Here is a 20,374-nt window from a genome sequence, read left to right as displayed (position 1 = left end):
TATTTTGTGATGACCCGGCAGAAGCAGTGGTTCCCAAAGCAGAGGGGCCGAAGCACTTCACCAGGGGTGCAGGAGTTACAGGGATGGGCCATAGAACTTACTTTGCTCAGATATGACCTTTTTGTTTTTTAGAAGTGTAACTGTCCACATACAGTGGAATATCTCAGAAGAAAGAAAAGTGTTAATATGCTTTTATAAACATTTCCAGTAGTTTTCAGACTTTAATAGAAGCCAATTCTATTGTATGTTTGTTTTTTTTCTCTATTGGAAAGTTGGTGGGGGAGAGATGGTGGGAGGGGAGCTACTTTCCTCATATAATTATCATCTATTTTAACTTTTGAAATGCTAAAAGGGAGGTGCCATATCAGTTTAGCTGTGTTTTATTATTCAATGTGTATTTAAATCCTGGTCATGCAAATACAGAGAACTTCAGGAAGGCAAAGAAGTTAGTTATACAGAAAAGCAATTATAAACGCTTGTAAGTTTGAAGAAAATGTTACCCAAGACTTCAGCAAAATAGAGAAAAATGGATTACCTTTAAAATTTTGCGGTTTAGTAATCTTAATTGGGTGCTTGGAGATACCTTGCATATTCTGTTAATAATAAGAGGAGAATAGCTTTAGCTGAAGTATCTACTCATAAATTAATCTGTATCATTTAATATTATTATTTTTTAAAATTATTTTTTAAAGTAAACTCTACACCCAACCTGGGTCTTGAACTCATGGCCCCAAGATCAAGAACTGCATGCTCTATCAACTGAGCCAGCCAGATGCCCCCAAATCTTTACCATTTAAGGGCATTTAAAATATGTCACGTTTTATTAAACCTTAAGAAAACAGCTAATGCCAATATATTATACACAAGCATGTTACTACACAATATAAGTATCTCATACTGAAACATAATTTTGGCAAGTACACCACTAAGTACAGTCAGCAAATATGAGAACAATTCTTGACTCCAGCCTGTGTGGCCCTTGTAATTATATACAGTAATGTTGCTAGCAGCAGCCAAATACAAACTTATTAACTTAAAAATTTCTGTATAACATGCTAAATGTAGATTTCTGTAAAATTTGTATATTGTAGCTACCCCTTAAACATATTTTAAGATGAAAATTCTGGTCTCTCCACCCTGACCATCGCCTCCCCTGGTGTGCTTGGCATGTGCAGCCACCCCCTGGCTGGTGGCCAGTGTGTCCACATCCCCTGGAAAGCCTATGACAGCTCACTAAGCACCTTTACACCCTTACAACTTGGACTGAACAGCCGTTGGCTTCCCTCCTGTTACTGCCATTCAAATTAGGAGAACTTCCGCAGCAACATCCTTTGTACTTGGCAGTACCTTCCACAAAGACATCCTGCTTTACCTGTTAATGGGAGTCTTTGGGCACTCGTTGGTCTCAACCCCCTGACTGGATCCAGTGAGGCTGCTGGATGTCCAGACCCTGTGGTTTGGGACCAGCAACCCCATGTAAGGCAGACACTGTCACCTCATGTTTTAAGGTGAGGACACCGAGATCCGAGGTATGAAGGTTGTGGCCCTCACATTTTCTCTACAATATAATCATGTGATAGCTTAAAACAATACCAAATATTCATGCGATAAGCTCAGTAACAGGACAGAGAGGACAGAACAGGAGAGCCAGTGAACTTAGAGACAGCAGAAATTATCCTGTGTAGAGGAGAGAAGAAAAATTGGGGGGCAACATAAACAGAGGCTCAGGGACCTGTGGGATAATATCAGAAGCACAATATGATTGTTATTTCAGTCCCTGAGAGAAAAAAGAGACTAGTGTAGAAAATAATACTTAAAGAAATAATGGCTAAAAATTTCCCAGATTTAGTGAAAGACATTTTTCAGCTTAAATGAGATGAATTAAAAGAAAATCAGGCCCAGAAACATTACAAACTGCTGAAAACCAAAGACTGAGAACAATCTTGAAAGTAGCGTGAGTGAAATGACACAGGACATATACAGGAGCAGCCACGTGGCTGGCCATGGACTCGCAGTCAGGAGCCATGTGCTCAGACCACAGTGGCACTGAACGAGGGCTCTGTCAACTCAGAGCCTGCTCATCAGAAGATGGTGTCCTCCAGGAATGATAGCAAACTGAATAAGGGTAAGGTTAGGTGCAGGGTGGGTAGGATTTGGATTAGGGGTAGGGCTAGCAGTTGTTTTAGAGGTAGGAATCGAGGTAATGGTAGGAGTAAGGAACTCTGTAGAAGTAAGTGTAATGGTAGGGGTAGGGGTCAGATTAGCTTTATGGTAGGTGTCAGTGTATAAGTATGTTTAGGGGTATGGTCAGGGTAGTAGTAGGTGTTGGGGGAGGGTTCATTGTGGTATAGAGGTAGGGTTAGGAGTAGGTTTAAGGCTATGTGTAGCTGTAGGTGTAGGGGCAGGGGCAGAGTTAAGCTTAGGGCTAGTTGTACAGGTAGTGGCAAAGGCAGGAGTAGATTTAGCTTTAGGGGTCCGTGTACAAGTATAGTGCACCTAGGCATAGTGTGAGTGTTGGAGTAGGGGTCTGTGTAGGGATAGGACTAGAGGAGCAGATAGTTCAAAGTATGTTCTCTGACACAATGAAGGTAAACTAAGAATCAGTAACAGAAAGATATCAGGAAAATTCACAAATTTTAGGACATTAGCCAACATAATTCTCAATTAGCCAAGAGTCAAAGTAGATGTCTTAAGGGAACTTAGAAAATATGTTGAACAGAATGCAAAAGGAAAAAAAAAAAAAAGAATGCAAAAGGAAATACACAGTATCAAAATCCATGGCATAAAGCTAAAACAGTACTTATAGGGAAATTTATAGCATTAAATGTTTATATTGGAGAAAAAGAAAGGTCTCAAATAAAAAATTTAAGCTTCTATACTGAGGAAATAGAAAAAAGAAAAAGAGCAAATTAACTCCAATGCAAGTAATAGAAAAATAATGAGGATCTGAAATTAATGAAATTTAAAACAGAAAAGCAATACAGCTGACCCTTAGACAATATGGGTTTGAACTACACAAGTCTACTTATACGGGGATTGTATTGAAAAATACAGAACTGTACTGCAGATGTATTTTCTTTTCCTTATGATTTTCTTAATAACATTTCCTTTTCTCTAGCTTTTGACTGTAAACTAGAATTATTTTAAAAATACAGCATATAATACATTGACATGCAAAATACCTGTTAATCAATTGTTTATGTTATTAGTAAGGCTTCTAGTCCACAGTAGGCTACCAGGAGTTAAGTTTTTAAGGAGTCAAAAGTCATATGTGAGTTTTCTACTGTGCAGATCAGTCCTCCAATCATTTTTTTAAAGATTATTTATTTATTTATTTATTCATAGAGACACACAGAGAGAGAGAGAGAGAGGCAGAGACACAGGCAGAGGGAGAAGCAGGCACCATGCAGAGAGCCCGACATGGGACTCTATCCAGGGTCTCCAGGATCATGCCCTAGGCTGCAGATGGTGCTAAACCGCTGCGCCACCGGGGCTGCCCCAGTGCTCCAATTCTTACGTTGTTCAAGGGTCAACTATATAGATAAATCCGTGAAGCCCAAGCCTTGTAAAAGACCAATAAAATTGATAAACTGCTACCTAAACTGTTTTTTAAAAAGCCAAAAATGATCAATTTTAGGAATGAAAGGCAGATATTATCACAGATCACATGAAGGACAATAAAGAAATTTTATGAGCATAATGTGTCCATAAATTCAACAAGATGAAGGAGGCCAGTTCCTTAAGAGATACAAACTACCAAAATTCACTCAAGAAAAAACAAAATCCAGATAACCCACACCTATTACAAAAAATGACTCTAGTTAAAAACTTTTCTGCAAATAAAATTATAGATCCAGATAGTTTATTTTTTTTTTTAAATTTTTTTATTTTATTTATTTATGATAGGCACACAGTGAGAGAGAGAGGCAGAGACACAGGCAGAGGGAGAAGCAGGCTCCATGCACCGGGAGCCTGACGTGGGATTCGATCCCGGGTCTCCAGGATCGCGCCCTGGGCCAAAGGCAGGCGCCAAACCGCTGCGCCACCCAGGGATCCCGATCCAGATAGTTTCAATGGTGAATTCTACCACATAATTAAGGAATAAATAATATCGATTCTACATGATCTCTACTAGAAAATAAAACAAGGGAATACTTTTTAACTTATTTTATGAGGCAATATCCTAATAGCAAAACCAGACAAAGACTTTTCAAGAAAAAACTACAGACCAATATCTCTCCTGGATATAGGCAGAAATAATCCTAAACAAAATGTTAGCAAATCAATCCAGCAACAAGACAATCTGTCATGACCAAGATTTTTGGGGGTTAATCCCACAAATCCCAGCCTTGGCTGATTCAACATTTAAAAATCTATTAATGTCATTCCCTATAGAAATGCATTGAAGAAAAAAATTTAAAAAATCATATGATCTTAATAGATGCAGAAAAAGCATTTGACAAAATTAAATATCCATCCATGATAAAAAGTACTCTTAGAAATTAGGAATAGAAAGGAATTCTCTAACATGACAAAGAGAATCTGTGACAAAACCTAAAATGAACACTGCCCTTGATGGTGAAAGACTTAATGTTTTCCTTTGGAGAGCAGGAGTAGGACAAGGATGTTTCCTCCTAGCACTCTATTCAACACAATAAAGGAAGTCTGAGCCAGAATGATAAGGCAAGAAAAAGAAATAAAAAGCATACAGTACAAAAAAAGAAATAAAATGGCCATTATTCATGGAAGACATGATTGTCTATGTAGAATAACCCATGGAAACAAAAAAGCTTTCTGGGACTAATAAATGAGCTGACCAAGGTACTAAAATATAAAGTTAACCTACAAAAATCAATTGTCTATCTACATATTCCCAGTGAACAACTGGGCATTGAAATTAAACAATGCCATTTATAACAGCAGCCTCAAAATACCAAAGTATAAATCTGTGTGCAGAAAATTACAAAATTCTGATAAAAGGATTCAAAGCCCTAAATAAATAGAAAGATACACTATGTTCTTGGATTAGAATACTCAAATGCTGATGACCTCCGAATTGATTAATGAATTCAGCACAATCCCAATCGAAATCCCAGCAGGATATTTCATAGCTATCAACAAGCTAATTCTATAATTATGGATCATAGGTCTAAAGGTAAAATGTAAAACTCTAAAACTTTTAGAAGAAAACTTAAGAGGGGCACCTAGATGCCTCAGTCAGTTAAAATGTCTGCCTTCGGCTCAGGTCATGGTCTCAGGGTTCTAGGATAGAGCCCCACTCTGAGCTCCCTGTCTCCCTGCTGTACTCTCTCTGCCAAATAAATAAAATCTTTAAAATAATTAAGAGAAAATCCTTGTAATCTTGGATTACACAGAGAGATCTTAGATATGCACCAAAAGCATGATCTATAAAAGAAAACACTTGAAGAATTTGGCTCCATGAAACTTTTAAAAACCTTGGTTTGAGAAGGATGCCATTAAGGGAATGAATAGCAAGCCTTATACTAGAATAATTGTTTTTCGTATCACACTGAATTCAAAATATATAAAGAACTCTTAACAAAACTCAGCAATGAGGGATGCCTGGGTGGCTCAGCAGTTGAGCGTCTGCCTTTGGATTGGGGCGTGATCCCGGAGTCCTGGGATCGAGTCCCACATCGAGCTTCCTGCATGGAGCCTCCTTCTTTCTCTGCCTAGGTCTACCTCTCTTTCTCTCTGTGTCTCTCATGAATAAATAAATAAATAAAATCTTTTTTTATTTTATTTTATTTATTTATTTATGATAGTCACAGAGAGACAGAGAGGCAGAGACACAGGCAGAGGGAGAAGCAGGCTCCATGCACCGGGAGCCTGATGTGGGATTCGATCCCGGGTCTCCAGGATTGCGCCCCGGGCCAAATGCAGGCGCCAAACCGCTGCGCCACCCAGGGATCCCAATAAATAAAATCTTAAAAAAAAAACCAACAACTCAGCAATGAGAGGTACTTCCAGAATGGCAGAGTGAGGAGCCTGCCAACTCATTCTACAAGATAAGTATTACCCTGATACTGAAGCCAGATATTATATACTACACTCTCCATAAATAAAGATACAAAGCCCTCAACCAAATATTAGCAAACTGATCTAACAACATCCAAAAAGGATTATATATCATGACCAAGTAGGATTTATCTTAGGAATGTAAGATTTGTTTAAAATCCAAAAATAATTAATGTAATACATCAGATTAGTAGAATAAAGGACAAAAAAAAACACATCATCATTGCGATAAAACATTAAGAGCATTTGCTAAAATCCAACACTCATTTATATGAACATATCTCAACTAGGAAAAAAAAGAATTTTCTCAACCTAACAAAGAGCATTCATAAAATTTACTCACTTTGAGTAATTTCACTGTCATAGCTGTATAAAATAGGATGTGTTCTTTACCCAATGGAATGCCAAATCAGAACCAGGTCAGACTGTAATTAATGCACCCAGCTAAGTGCTCCTGGTTGTCAGGGCCACCCAGAAAAAAAAACATGTACAATTCCTAATATCATTTCTCCCAGGTCTCATAAAACATCAGCTTTAATGAAAGTCACTTTACCTAGAGAGAAAGAAACGAGTTTCCTATTTGTCCTGAGAAGGCAATAATGTTAAGTTTAAACAGATATGAAAGAAGCCTTTATTTTTTTAAAAAAGTTTTATTTATTTGTTTGCGAGAGACAGAGAGGCAGAGACATACACAGTGGGAGAAGCAGGCTCCCCATGGGGAGTCCAATGTGGGACTCGATCCCAGGGCCCCGAGATCATGACCTGAGCCAAAGGCAGATGCTCAACCACTGAGCCACCCAGGCATCCCTGAAAGAAGCCTTTTAATAATTAAATGGCAATTTTTTTGTTTTACAATATAAAAAATAACAGGATAATAAACTTCACTAAATACCTAACTTATGAATGGCATGCTTTATTAAATATGTTCGTCCACAGAACGCAATCCTGAGAAGGATGTTGGCCCATGCCAAACTCTTCATGGATAATGCCTTTCCCATTGCTCTGTTGCACTGTGTACCAGCCAGGTCTGTGTCTGCTCATATCCATGGGTTCACATTCACAAATGTATATAGGAAATGCTTCAGAGCTTCTGTACTGGCCTCTGTGATGAAAACAGCAATTGGACAGTCCTGTCCCTAAAGCCTCATGCACAAATGAATGCTCACACATTTGTCTGTCAGGGTGAGCCATGAATGTATATGCATGTGAGTTATCAAAGACCAAGGGTGAAATAAAGTGACTATGGGGGTGTGTGACAGCTAACAAGAGCCTGAAACATCTGGGAAGGAGTCAGATCCCATTTGGTAACCATCTGAATGTGGTGAAGCCTAGTGGAAGCACTCAACACACCAGGGATGTAGGTGGAAGCATGGTTGTGACATGCCCATGGTGGCATCCAAGTCAGACATGACTAGCAAATGGATGCTGTCAAAGACCAAAACTAGATTTTAATACAAGGAGGAGTGTGCCTTTCTGAAGAAGAAAAAAATGGCAAACCATTTGCAGATACCATGTTGTCAGGTGGGGTTAGACTCCCCATCAATCTCTTCATGAGAGGGGCTGGCACCCACAATGACAAGAAATAATAAATCTGAGTGTCTGTGGTGTGAAAGTAATATCATCAGCATACTTGGCTTGTTAGGATCAATCATTATTATCTGACATCAGCTAGTTCCCTCATATTGACCACTCAGTGAAATAAGATTTTTTGAAGTATAATTAACATACAATATGTTGGTTTCATGTGTGCAACATAATGATTCAACAATTCCTTTTATTACCCAGTGTAGTCCCCATCTATTAGATGTTATTATGATATTAATGACTATATTCCCTGTGCTATACTTTTCATCTACATCACTTTTTTATTTTTTATTTTTATTTTATTATTATTTTTTACATCACTTTTTTATAACTGGAAGTTTGTACTCTCAATCCCATTCATTGATTTCATGCATCCTGCCACTCACCTTCCCTCTGGCAGCCACCAGTTTGTTCCCTCTCTTTAAGAGTCTGCTTTTTCTTTTTTGGCAGGTTTGTTTCTTTGTTTTGTTTTTTAGATTCCACCTGTAAGTGAAATCACACTTTGTCTGACTTACTTAATTTAGCTTAATATCCTCAAGGTCCACCCCCATTGTTGCAAATGGTAAGATCTCATTCTTTTTTATGGATGAGTAATACTCCACTATATATATATATATACCACATCTTCTCTATCCATTCATCAGGTGATGGATACCTGGGTTGCTTCCATATCATGGTATTGTAAATCATGCTAAAATCAACAAAGAGGTGAGTGTGTCTTTCCAAATTAGCGTTTTTCTTTGGGTAAATACCCAGCAGTAAAATTATCGGATCATACGGTATTTCTAATTTTTTGAGGAACCTCCATGCTGTATTCCACAGCATCAATTTACATTCCCACCAATAGTGCACGAGGGTTCCTCTTTTTCAGTATCCTCTTCAACACTTGATTCTTGGCTTTTTGATTTTAGCTATTTTAACAGGTGTGAGGTGGTATCTCATTGTAGTTTTGCATTTCCTTGATGATGAGGGATGCTGAGCATCTTTTTACATATCTGTTGGTCATCTGTGTGTCTTTGGAAAAATGTCTATTCAGGTCTCCATTTTTAATTGGATTTTTTTTTTTTGGTGTTGAGTTGTGTAAGTTCCTTATATTTTAGATATTATCCCTTTGTTGGATATATTACTTCCACTTCCCATTCACTAGATTTTTTTTTTTATTTCGTTGAGGATTTCTTTGTTGTGCAAAAGCTTTTTATTTTGGCAGGGTCTCAATAGTTTATTTTTGCCTCTGTTTCCCTTGTCGGAGGAGACATATCTAGAAAAATGTTGCAACAGTGGATGTCAAAGAGATTACTGCCTAAGTTTTCTTTTAGGATTTTTATATTTTCAGGTCTCATGTTTAAGTCTTTAATCCATTTTTACGTATTTATTTTGTGATCCAGTTTCATTCTTTTGCATGTATTTGTCCAGTTTTCCCAGCACCATTTATTGAAGATACTCTCTTCCCCATTGGATATTCTTGCCTCCTTTGTCATAGATTAACCAACCATATAAGCATGGGTTTATTTCTGGGCTCTCGATCCTATTACACTGATCCATGTGTCTATTTCTGTGCCAGTACCATACTGTCCTGATCACTATAGCTTTGTACTATATCTTGAGATCTGGAATTGAGATACCTCCCGCTTTGTTCCTCTTTCCAAGATTGCTTTGGCTGTTTGGGGTCTTTAGTGGTTCCATACAATTTTGGTATTATTTGGTCTAGTTCTGTGGAAAATGTTGATATTTTGATAGCAATTGCACTGAATCTATAGATTGCTTTGTGTACTATGGGCAGTTTAACAATATTAATTCATCAATCCATGAATGTAGTATATCTTTCCATTTATTTGTATCTTCTCTAACTTCTTTCATCAATGTTATATTGTTTTCAGAGGATAGGTCTTTCATTTCCCTGATTGTTTATTCCTAGGTTTTTCTTTTTTTGGGGGGGTGCAATTGCAAATGAGATTGTTTTTTTAAATTTCTCTTTCTGCTACTTGGTTTTTAGTATATAGAAATGCAATAGATTTCTATATTTAAATTTGTATCCTCCAACTTCACTGAATTTAGTTATCGGTTCAAATAGGTTTTTGTTGGAGTCTTTAGGGTTTTCTTTTTTTTTTTTTAATTAATTTTTATTGGTGTTCAATTTACCAACATACAGAGAAACACCCAGTGCTCATCCCGTCAAGTGTCCGCCTCAGTGCCCGTCACCCATTCCCCTCCACCCCCCGCCCTCCTCCCCTTCCACCACCCCTAGTTCGTTTCCCAGAGTCAGGAGTCTATGTTCTGTCTCCCTTCCTGATATTTCCCAACATTTCTTTTCTCTTTAGGGTTTTCTATATAAAGTATCATGTCATTTGCAATAATGAACGTTTTACTTCTTCCTTACCAATTTGGATCCCTTTCATTTCTTTTTATTTTTTTAAAAATTTTTATTTATTTATTTGAGAGAAAGAGAGAGAGAGAGAACACAAGTGGAGGGGAGGGGCAGAAGGTGAGGAAGAAGCAGGATCTCTGCTGAGCAGGGGAGAAGGATCCTGAGATCATGACCTGAGCTAAAGGCAGATGACTAACTGACTGAGCCACACAGGTGCCCCTTTTATTTCTTTTCTTGTCTCACTGTTGCAGCTAGGACTTCCAGTACTATGTTGAATAAAAATGCAGTGAAAATTTCAATCTCCTTGGTCTCCCTAATATGTAGTAGTCTGGACTAGGCCCATCAGCCTTTTGAGAACTCTAGAGCAGAATGCAGAGTGAGCACATGACCATACAACAGAAGCAACATGACCATACAACAGAAGGACTACTTTAAGTTTCCCAATCTATGGAAAGTAAAAGTAAAGTGGGACTTCATTCTCCTGTAGGTTATAAATTTTTCTGCTTTAATGTACACATCACATGGAGTATGAGAACCACTTCTAAGTCCCTTGTATAAATAAACACAGCCAGATTCTCCGGGACACTGAGACCCACTACAGGAAATGCCCTGTGCTTTGTTCTTGATTCTCTTTTCTCAGCTTCCATAGATTGCTTTGGGCTCCATGATGGCTGCAGAGAAAAAGTACTAGTAATAAAAACTGGGCACTCGTAGCATTTGTTTTCATGATGAACTTTGGTGTGCTTAAAAAAATAAGACAACTGATCTAGAAAAATTCAATGTTAACAGCTTTTATTTCATAGTCAGTAAAAGGCTAGGTGCAGAGGTGACATTTTAAGTCTATAATTTGGCATTTGTTAAAATGTCAGTAGTTGTTAGTGAAAATGCCAAGTGAGCAACAGTTTTAACTACATGGGAAGGCAGTGTACCCAGGCGGTCCATTGTCCTATGGCCCTCCTACTCAGGTGCTGTGTGGGCCTAGAGATGGTCACCATCAGTTCTCTACAGTGTGGCCAAAGTATCTAAACTGCAGATACAGTACCAAGGAGGCAGCAGAAATAGAGCAACAATGATAGCAGACCTGTCTCTAGTGTATGTAGAACCTCTGGAATGAGGCCAAACGGCAGTGATAATCACAACGAGGGTTGCAGCTAGTTTTCCTTTGTCCTGATCTCCACGTGGTGGTAGCAGCAGCAGCAGCAGCAGCAGCAGCAGCAGCAGCTTCCAGGCAGCACATGAGGTGCCTCTGATGGGCTGTCAGGAGCAAACGAACAAACTGCGCTCCAACAGGACACGGCCTCCTGAGGACAAGGTGATGCTTGTGTTGTCTCCTTTGTCCTCAGCAACTATGACCCTTCCTAGCACACAGTGGCAATCAACAAATATTAGTTGAAGGAATAAAATGAAAAAGAAATAATCTTCACAATAACCTGGCAAAGGCGGCATTACTTTTACTATTTCATGGAGGAAAATTGAGGTTTCCAGCTAGAGTCATACTGTTAGCAATTGAGCTGGGATTTGAACTTAGGTCTGCCCCAAAACAGTGCTCAGCAGCCTCTGGTGTTCTGTCAAACAGTGTCAGATGTTTCCTGAAATTATTTTTCTTAAGAATATGAGGGAAAACACAACAAATAAAAACCAGGGCAGCAAAAACATAGAAAGGGCAATTAGCAAAGAACAGGGTAAGGGCCACATAGCCATACCCAAGAAAGTACTTAGCACTGGGCTAGCACTCCTGCACTTTACCTGATCTGTAGCCCCAAGACCAGCATGGGCCCCAGCCCAGTGTGGAGCTGGGGGCTGGGTGAGGGGCTCAGATGGCCTTGGCGTGCACTGAGATGCACCTCCCCTACAACCACATGGCCCAGGTGGCCCATTCCTTCACCTTAGAGTGTTTGTTTGGTCATCACATCTTCTGTCACTGCCTCTCTGCCTCCCCTCATGAGCCTCATCTTCTCCTGTGCTTCTGATCCTTGCCCCTGCACCCCATATTTACACAGCATTTTATCATTTTTCATATCAGGACTTAGTATGTCTACTGTCTGCTCATGCCCTCCAGCCCCCAGACTCCACAAGGATAGAAGTTGTGATGCTTTTAGCATAAGCATCATGAATAGCCTGGCACTTAGATGCTCAATAAACATCTGTTGAATGAATAAATGAATGAATGAGTGGGCAGCAGGAGGAAATGGGCTGGAGAGGGAGTCAGGGGTCAGAACACTAGGAGCCCTGGACATGAGGTAAGGAGTGGAAAATGTGACCAGCCTGTGAGGCTCTCTGCTGCTGGGCAGAAGAGTGGAAGAGCAGGGAAAGATAGCTGAAGTGGGTGGGATGAGAAGTACAGTGAAGGGCAATACTCAGGAGCCACACTCCACAGGACCTGATGATGGGCTAGAAAAGCAGGGCTCCCACCTGAGTGACCAGGGGAATGGAGGCAGATTTGGCATAAAAGGATGAAATCACTGTGGGGTTTTTTTTTTAAGATTTATTTTTTTACTTTAGAGAGAGAGAGCAGAGGGGGTGGGCAGAGGGAGAAGATAAGAGAAACTCAAGCAGACTCCCTGCTGAGCACAGAGCCTGATGCGGGACTTAATCTCACCACCTAAGATCATAACCTGAGCTGAAACCAAGAGTTGAACACTCAACCAACTGAGCCAACCTGGCACCCTCCCACCCACCCCCCTTTTTTGAGAGGCCTGAAGGAAAGCTGAATGGAGAGAGAAGTTTGAGTGTTATGAGCACATAAGTGGGAGCAGAGGCTGCAGCTGCTGGGGAAGGAGAACCATGTACAATGGGCTCAGAGGAGGGAGGAAGAGCACCCAGGCCACAGGGAGAAAGGAAGGGGAATAAGCCCTTAGGGTGCCCGACCCAAGAGAGAGGAGAGGGAGTCAGATATGGGAGGACCACATGGAGCCAGAGGAAGGGCAAAGTAAATCAAGCAGCATGGGCAGAGTGGAGATGCCTAGCAGAGCAAACAGGGTGCCAGAGATCAGGGCTGAGGGCCTATCCCAGGGCAGCGTGACTCCAGAGAGCAGGTGCCTCTCCCTGCCCACTGTATGACCCTCATGGCCCATTTAGCTGTGGGTCATGATTCCTTAGGAGGTCTCCAAGTGCTTTAAAGGACAAAACTGAATAGGATAAAAAGTACTGGTGTGCATTGCACACAGTGGTGCCCACTCTTAGTAAACTCTAATCACAGATGTTCCAAAAAAAAGGAGGTGAATGGAAGTACCAGAATACTCCCTTCCCACTGTGAAGTGATCCACGGAGAATGAGGGACTGTTCCTTTTATTCTAAATAGAAATTAGAAAATATTTAATCCCTAAAATAACAAAGTATAAAGATAAAAAATGTCATTTGGGTTTCAAATAGTGGTGCAGAGTTAGCAATAATTACACAACTTATGAAAATCTTGATAATAAATAGTTTGATAGTTAAATGACATCATGTGGGAGATATTCAGCAGGTAAGCAGAAAAATCACATGCCAACAATGTAACTGAGTAGAATTATTTCAAATTAGCTACTTTAATATTTATATAGGTAATGATGAAATAGGGCTTAATTGTATCTGGAAAATAAGACTCTTCACTGGGCAGTGCCACCTGAACCCAAAGGCAAAGTTCCTAAGAATCTTTACCAAGTAACTACCTAAGAATGGATGGCACACTGGAACAGAACAGACTATTTCCTGTTAGAAGAAAAAGATAAGTAATAAATAGCCCTAACTTGTTTTTTTAGTGTATTCAGAAGAATATTGGTTAAAATAAACTTATCTCATTCAGTGGGTTTAAAATTTGTAATTCTTATTTCTGCAGATAGCTAGAAAAAAAAACAATCTTGTCATGTGCAGAGATACTGGCTATTTGGGCCATGAGTATTCTCTTTTCCTTCTTCCTCAGAAAATGACACTTAGGGACGCCTGGGTGGCTCAGTCAGTTAAGCATCTGCCTTCAGTTCAGGTCCTGATCTCAGGGTCTTGGGATTGAGCCCTGCATCAGCAGTCCCTGTTCTGTGGGGAGTCTGCTTCTCCCTCTCCCTGCTGGTCTCTCTCTTGCTCTCACTCTCTCTCAAATAAATAAATAAATAAATAAATAAATAAATAAATAACCTTAAAAAAAAGAAAGAAAGAAAGAAAGAAAATGACACTCAGATTTTCATTAAGGGCCCTCACCTTTAAGCCAACCAGCAGAGGCCATCTTGTGGCCATAGTGACTAGTTTAAGGATGGCTTGGGCTATCCCAGAGAGATGCAAGGAGATGCTTGCTGTGGGCATCTGTGAAAGATGCTTCCTCCTCCTTTCATGGAAGCTACATAGAGAGATGTGTTCATCCCCACAAGGGAGAAACTAAGCAGGTATTGCCAAGACCTGCTGGGATGCTGAGGAAAAGAAGTTGGGAAATGGGGGACAGAAGCTGGACCTGCTTGTATAACTTAGGCTGCCAGATCAAACCTTGCCTGAAGCTAGCCCTTCCTTGGACTTCTAAGTCAGGTAAGCTGAGAAATACCCTGATAGATCAGTTTGGGTTTGATTTTCTGTTGTTTGCCACTGGACATATTTAAATGAATACTTGGAAAGTAGTAACTTAATCACCTGGTGTAGAAACTTTCGGAAAATCACTCAGCCAGTGCTGACCCTCCATTTATGCTCCTCTTTCTCAAGCTGGCATGGGAGGGGAGGAGACTGTTCTCTCTAGCCAAAGGACAGGAAGGGGACAGCCCAGCAAGAGAGAAAACCTTTGGACAGTATCCATACTACTCCAGTCAAATACTGCAGAAAAACACCACTGAGTTTAGCAAGTAATTTAGCATGAATCCTCCCACTTTTCATACCTGGCCAAGTTCCTCTTAGTAATTTTCTACTCACCGATTATGTCTGCCTCCCCATTGGCTGTAAATCCCCAGGTGCCCTTGCCATATTTGGAGTTGAGTTCAATCTCTTTCCCCTATTGCAATAATCTTGAATAAGCTCTTCCTTGCCTGCTCAACTTTGGTGTAATTTTTCTTTGACAAAATATAGCATATCAAAATTTGTAAGATACAGTTAGAACAGTGGGGGAGAGGGAAATTCGGTAGCATGAAAAATGCATACATGGAGAAAAAGGAAAAGTCTTAAATCAATAATCTAAAATTGTACCTTGAGAACCTAGCAAAAGTAAAGCAAAATAAACCCAAATCAGGGGACATCTGGGTAGTTCAGTGGTTGAGCGTTTGCCTTTGGCTCAGGTCATGATCCTGAGGTCCCTGGGACCAAGTTCCAAATCAGGCTCCCCACAGGGAGCCTGCTCCTCTCTCTAGATATCTCTGCCTCTCTCTCTGTGTGTCTCTCATGAATAAATAAAATATTTTTAAAATACCCAAATCAAGCAGAAGAAAGGAAAGAATAAAGAACAGAAATCAATAACATTGAAAACTGAAACAAATAGATGGTTCATGAAAAAGATCAGTAACATTGATAAAAACTCTATTTAGAGTGACAAAAAAAGAGAGAAGACACAAATTAACAATATCAGGAATGAAATAGGGGACATCACTACAGATCCTGCAGACATCAAAAGGATAAGGGAATTCTACAAACAACTAAACACATATCAATTACACAAATCAGACGAAATGGACCAATTTTTTAAAAAATACAACCAATCAAAATTTACCCAATAAGAAACAAGATAATATGAATAACCTTACAAATATTGGAAAAATTGGACACATGATTTTTAAACTCTCCAAAAAGAAACCTCTAGGCCCAGAAAATTTTATTAGCAAATTCTATCAAATATTTAAAGAAGAATTAAAAAAAATGTTTTATTTTTAAGTAATCTCTACACCCAACATGGGGCTCAAACTTACAACCCTGAGATCAAGAGACATATGCTCTATGGACTGAGCCAGCCAAGCACCCCTCTTTAAAGAAGAATAAACACAAATTCCACACAATATCTTCCAGAGAATGCAAGAGAAAGGAACATTTCCTATTTCATGAAACTAGTATTATTCTCACATCCAAACCAGATAAAAACAGATCTATACTTCTCATTAATATATACATTAAAATCCCTTAAAAATATTAGTACATATTGGCATTAAAATAGTTACATAGACTAAGAGAACCAAACAGCCCAGAAATAAACTCATGATTTTATGGTCAATTAATTTGTAACAAAGGAGGCAAGAATATCCAATGAGGAGAATACTATCTCTTTGATAAATGGTGCTGAGGAAACTGGAGATACAGGCAAAAGAATGAATCTAGACCACTATTGTACACCATGCAAAAAAGAAAAATGAACACAAAATGGATTAGACTTGAATATAAGACTCAAAACCATAAAACTCCTCAAAGAAAACATAGGTGGTAAGCTTCTTGACATCAGTCTTAGCATTGATCTGACTCCAAAAGTAAAAATAAACAAGTGGGAGTATATCAAACTAAAAATGCTTCTGCACAGGTTAAAAAAAAAGGCAACCTACTGGATGGGGAAAAAAACTGTAAGCCATATGTCCTATAGGGAGTTATTATCAAAATATATAAAGAATTCAAACAACTCAATAGCAAAAAACCAAACAATCTGGTTAAAAAATGAACAAAGAAAATAAATAAATAAATAAATAAATAAATAAATAAATAAATAAATGAGCAGAGTACCTGAATAGACATTTTTCCAAAGAAGACACACAGATGTTCAACAGGCACATGAAAAGATGCTCGATACTCAACATTATCAGGGAAATGCAAATCAAAAACACGAAGAAATATTATCTAATACCTGTTAGGATGGCTTTATTATCAAAAAGACAAGAAACAACAAGTGTTTGGCAAGAATGCAAAGAAAAGGGAGCCCTGTGCCCTGTTGGTGGGAATGTAAATTCGTACAGTCACTGTAGAAACAGGATGGAGACTCCTCAAAAAATTTAAGTAGAACCACCACATAATCCAGTAATTCTACTACTGGGTATTTGCCTGAACAAAAAGATGGATTTGAAAAGACACATTCATCCCTATGTTTATAGCAGCATTATTCACAATAGCGAAGATATGGAAGCAACCCAAGTGTCTACTGATGGATGAATGGATTTAGAAAATGTGATATGTATATATAATGGAATGTTTCTCAGCCATAAAAATAAGGAGATCTTATCATTTGTGACAACATGGATGGACCTTGAGCGTATTATGTTAAGTGAAATAAGTCAAACACTGTATGATTTCACTTATATATGTAATTTAAACAAATCTAAAACAAAACAAACAAAACAAAATAAAACTCATAGATACAGAGAACAGGTTGATGATTATCAGAGATGGAGGGGATTGGGGAGTGGATGAAATGGGTTAAGGGGTTCAACCACCTGGTGACAGAAGGTAATTAGACTTACTGTGGTGATCAATTTGTAGTGCATACAAAAACTGAATTATTATTCTATGCATCTGAAATTAATATAATGTTTTACACCAGTTTTATCTCAATAAAAAATATATTAACACATAGAATTTGGTACATATGTACAAAAATATGATCCAGCAATTGCATTCTTAGCACTTATCCCAGAGAAATGAAGACTTAAGTTCACACAAAAATCTGTACATTGTTTATAGCAGCTTTACTTATAATAGCCCAAAACTGGAAACAATCCAGATGTCCTTCAAATTTGAATTGCCACTGTGGGGCACCCAGGTGGCTCAGCTGGTTGGGTGTCTGACTCTTGGTTTCCACTTAGGTCCTAATCTCGGGGTCATGGTCTAGGGATCCTGGGGTTGGGCCTGCCCTCAGCCCCACGTCAGCCTCTCCTGCCATGTCAGCACTTAGCATGGATTCTGCCTGTCCCTCTCCCTCCCCTTCTGCCTGACCCCACACACACCTTGCAGGCACATGTGCTCCAGCTCTCTCTCTCTAAAATAAGTAAATAGATACAATCTATAAGAAAAAAAAATTGAATTGCCACTCATACCTAAGAGCTTCAGATGGTGATAAGTTGCCCACAGGGAACTTAATATCTTTTTTCAAAATATCAGATATTTTAAATATATTCTTTTGGAAAAAAATAATTTTTCTCAAAATTATAAAAAAAGATCTATAAGATATAGCCTCACTGTTAAAAATATTAAGACTCTCTTGACTAGAAAAATTCATTTATTATATTCATCAAGATTCTACAGTATTATAAAAATTACTAGTTTATCAAATAAAATCAATATTAATATAATAAATACATAATATATAAACTATTGGAGGAAATTTATTTACCTAATGAATACAAGTTGTAAGAACTAATGCTATATATTTTTATCTAAAATGTTTTTCCCCCAATAATACATTAGCTGTATTTAGGACTCAATAACTAAGATTTAAGTGCTCAATTTTATTCATTATTTCAAAAACATTTAAGTGACCACCCATCATATGGTAGACACCGAGCTAGCTCACTTCTGGGATAAAATGCTGAGGCAACTCAAAGAGCACATAGTAGGAGGAAGGTAAACACTACAGCAAAGGAATAAGTGATATTATAGGTTAAGTTGAGGATAGTCTGGGAATGGACATTTCTAATGAAACTATCTTAAATTAAGATCATATGAGACTAGACAAATGGACCAAGGGCACAGAACTCAGAGCCTAGAAACAGACCCAGCATCTATCAAAATTCATGTAGGACAGAGGCTTATAAATTACTATAAGTCATCCCAACAGCTTACCATAACAATAGTTATAACAAGCAGTTATTCAGATGGAAAAGTAATCAGATATCTTCCTTACACCAGTGTAAATGCAAATTCCAGGGGGACTGCAGACTGAATGTAGAAGGGAAAACTCTAAAACTATTGAAAGAGAATTAGACTATCAAGAAGATCTCCAAGTTAAAAGAAAAAGTTTCATTAAACAAGACACAAAGCATACAAGCCATAAAGTGTACAAAGTTGATACTAACACAGAAAACACCTGTGAGTCAACTTCATCAAATACAATATAAAAATATCAAACACAGACTGAGAGAAGACATTTATGTAAGTCAATGAAAGACTGGTATCCATAATATATAAAGAAATACTATAAATTAATAAGAAAAGACAAACCACTAGATTGAAAATGGGCAAAAGAGATAAACAGGCAAGTCACTAAAGAAACAGAAAAGAAAGCCAAATCTTAAGCCACAATAAATATTAATTCACAGGCATCCAAGTAGCAAAGAATAAAACGTGTAGAAATACCAAGAGCAGAGGACCCTGTAGAGCACCAAGCTCTCTCCCATGCTGCAGACAAGGTATGTGCTCATCCACCCCCTGAAGAGTGCTTGGTGATACCAGGAGAGTGGTACCCAGAACACCCTGTGGCCAGGCAACCAGGGTGACCTGCGGGAATGAATTCAAGAATATACATTGCAGCATTATTGTTTTTCTTATAGTATTGTTTCTAATAGTGAAAAACTAGATATTTCTAGTACATTTAATATAATGAAATACTATATAGTAGCCAAGATAAATGGACTAGTGCTACTTTATCCAATGTGGATAAATCTCACAAATGTAATATTGAATGAAAACAGTAAGCTATGAGGTGCCTGGGTGGCTCAGTGGGATAAACGTCTGCCTTCAGCTTAGGTCATTATCACAGGATCCTGAGATTGAGCTCCAAATCATCGGCTCCCTGCTCAGCCGGGAGTCTGTTTCTCTCTCTCTCTCTCCCTCTCTGTCCTTCCCCACCCCTTGTTCTTTCCCTCTCAACTAAATAAATAAAATCTTAGAGAAAAAACAAAAACTAGCTTGTCCATGCAGAAACATTAGGAGGGGCATCTGGAGCCATGACTGGCCAGGAGGTATTAGAAGACGAAGAAATGGTAGGAATGTGGCTCCTGGCAAGTGCAATGAGAATAGAGGTCCTCAGCACCTGCCCAGGAGCAGGCCTTCATCAAAATGTGACAGGTCTAAGAGAGACGCACAAAACAAGGGTTGACCAGCATGAACTCTGAAGTGTCTGAGTTACGGGAAGAAAATGAAGACGGATAAAGTGCCTCCTGACTAACTCCCAGCTAGGGTGGAGAACACAACCATCCAGCAGGGGGAAGAGACTGGGCCTACACTGTTAACACACTGCAATCCTGATGATGATCCCAAACTATGTGACTCTGAGACACTGGAAGGCAACTCAAATGTGGATCATTCAGTAAGTACCTGGTACTTAGCAGGTAGGTTCCAGGTGCAGAGCCAGGCCCCGGGGGGTAAGCCAACAAAAGAGGCAGACCAAGTCCTTGTTCTCATGGAACATACAATCTAGTAGGGTAAACAGAAGTCAACAGGCAGTTAAAACACCATGTAGTGACCATCATGACAAGTACAGGGAATGTTTAGAACACTAGACTGAGGTTTTGAAAAGCAAATACTGGGATGCCT

The 20,374-nt window shown here is 38.9% G+C and overlaps 1 protein-coding gene across 1 annotated transcript in view; it reads right to left on the bottom strand.

Annotated features, from left to right (window-relative positions):
* Positions 1-20,374, bottom strand: part of POLN (DNA polymerase nu) — a 158,348-nt gene that overhangs the window by 62,837 nt on the left and 75,137 nt on the right. Inside the window, exon 17 of the mRNA XM_041753234.1 lies at positions 536-593. Within this exon, the coding sequence (XP_041609168.1) occupies positions 536-593 (58 nt within the window). The remainder of the gene's footprint in view (positions 1-535; positions 594-20,374) is intronic.

The sequence above is a fragment of the Vulpes lagopus genome, chromosome 4 (genome assembly GCF_018345385.1).
Source record: "Vulpes lagopus strain Blue_001 chromosome 4, ASM1834538v1, whole genome shotgun sequence".
In the NCBI taxonomy this organism is placed as follows: Eukaryota; Metazoa; Chordata; class Mammalia; order Carnivora; family Canidae; genus Vulpes; species Vulpes lagopus.
The sequence above is the reverse complement of the archived record's forward strand: the minus strand, read 5'-3'. Positions and strand labels throughout refer to the sequence as shown.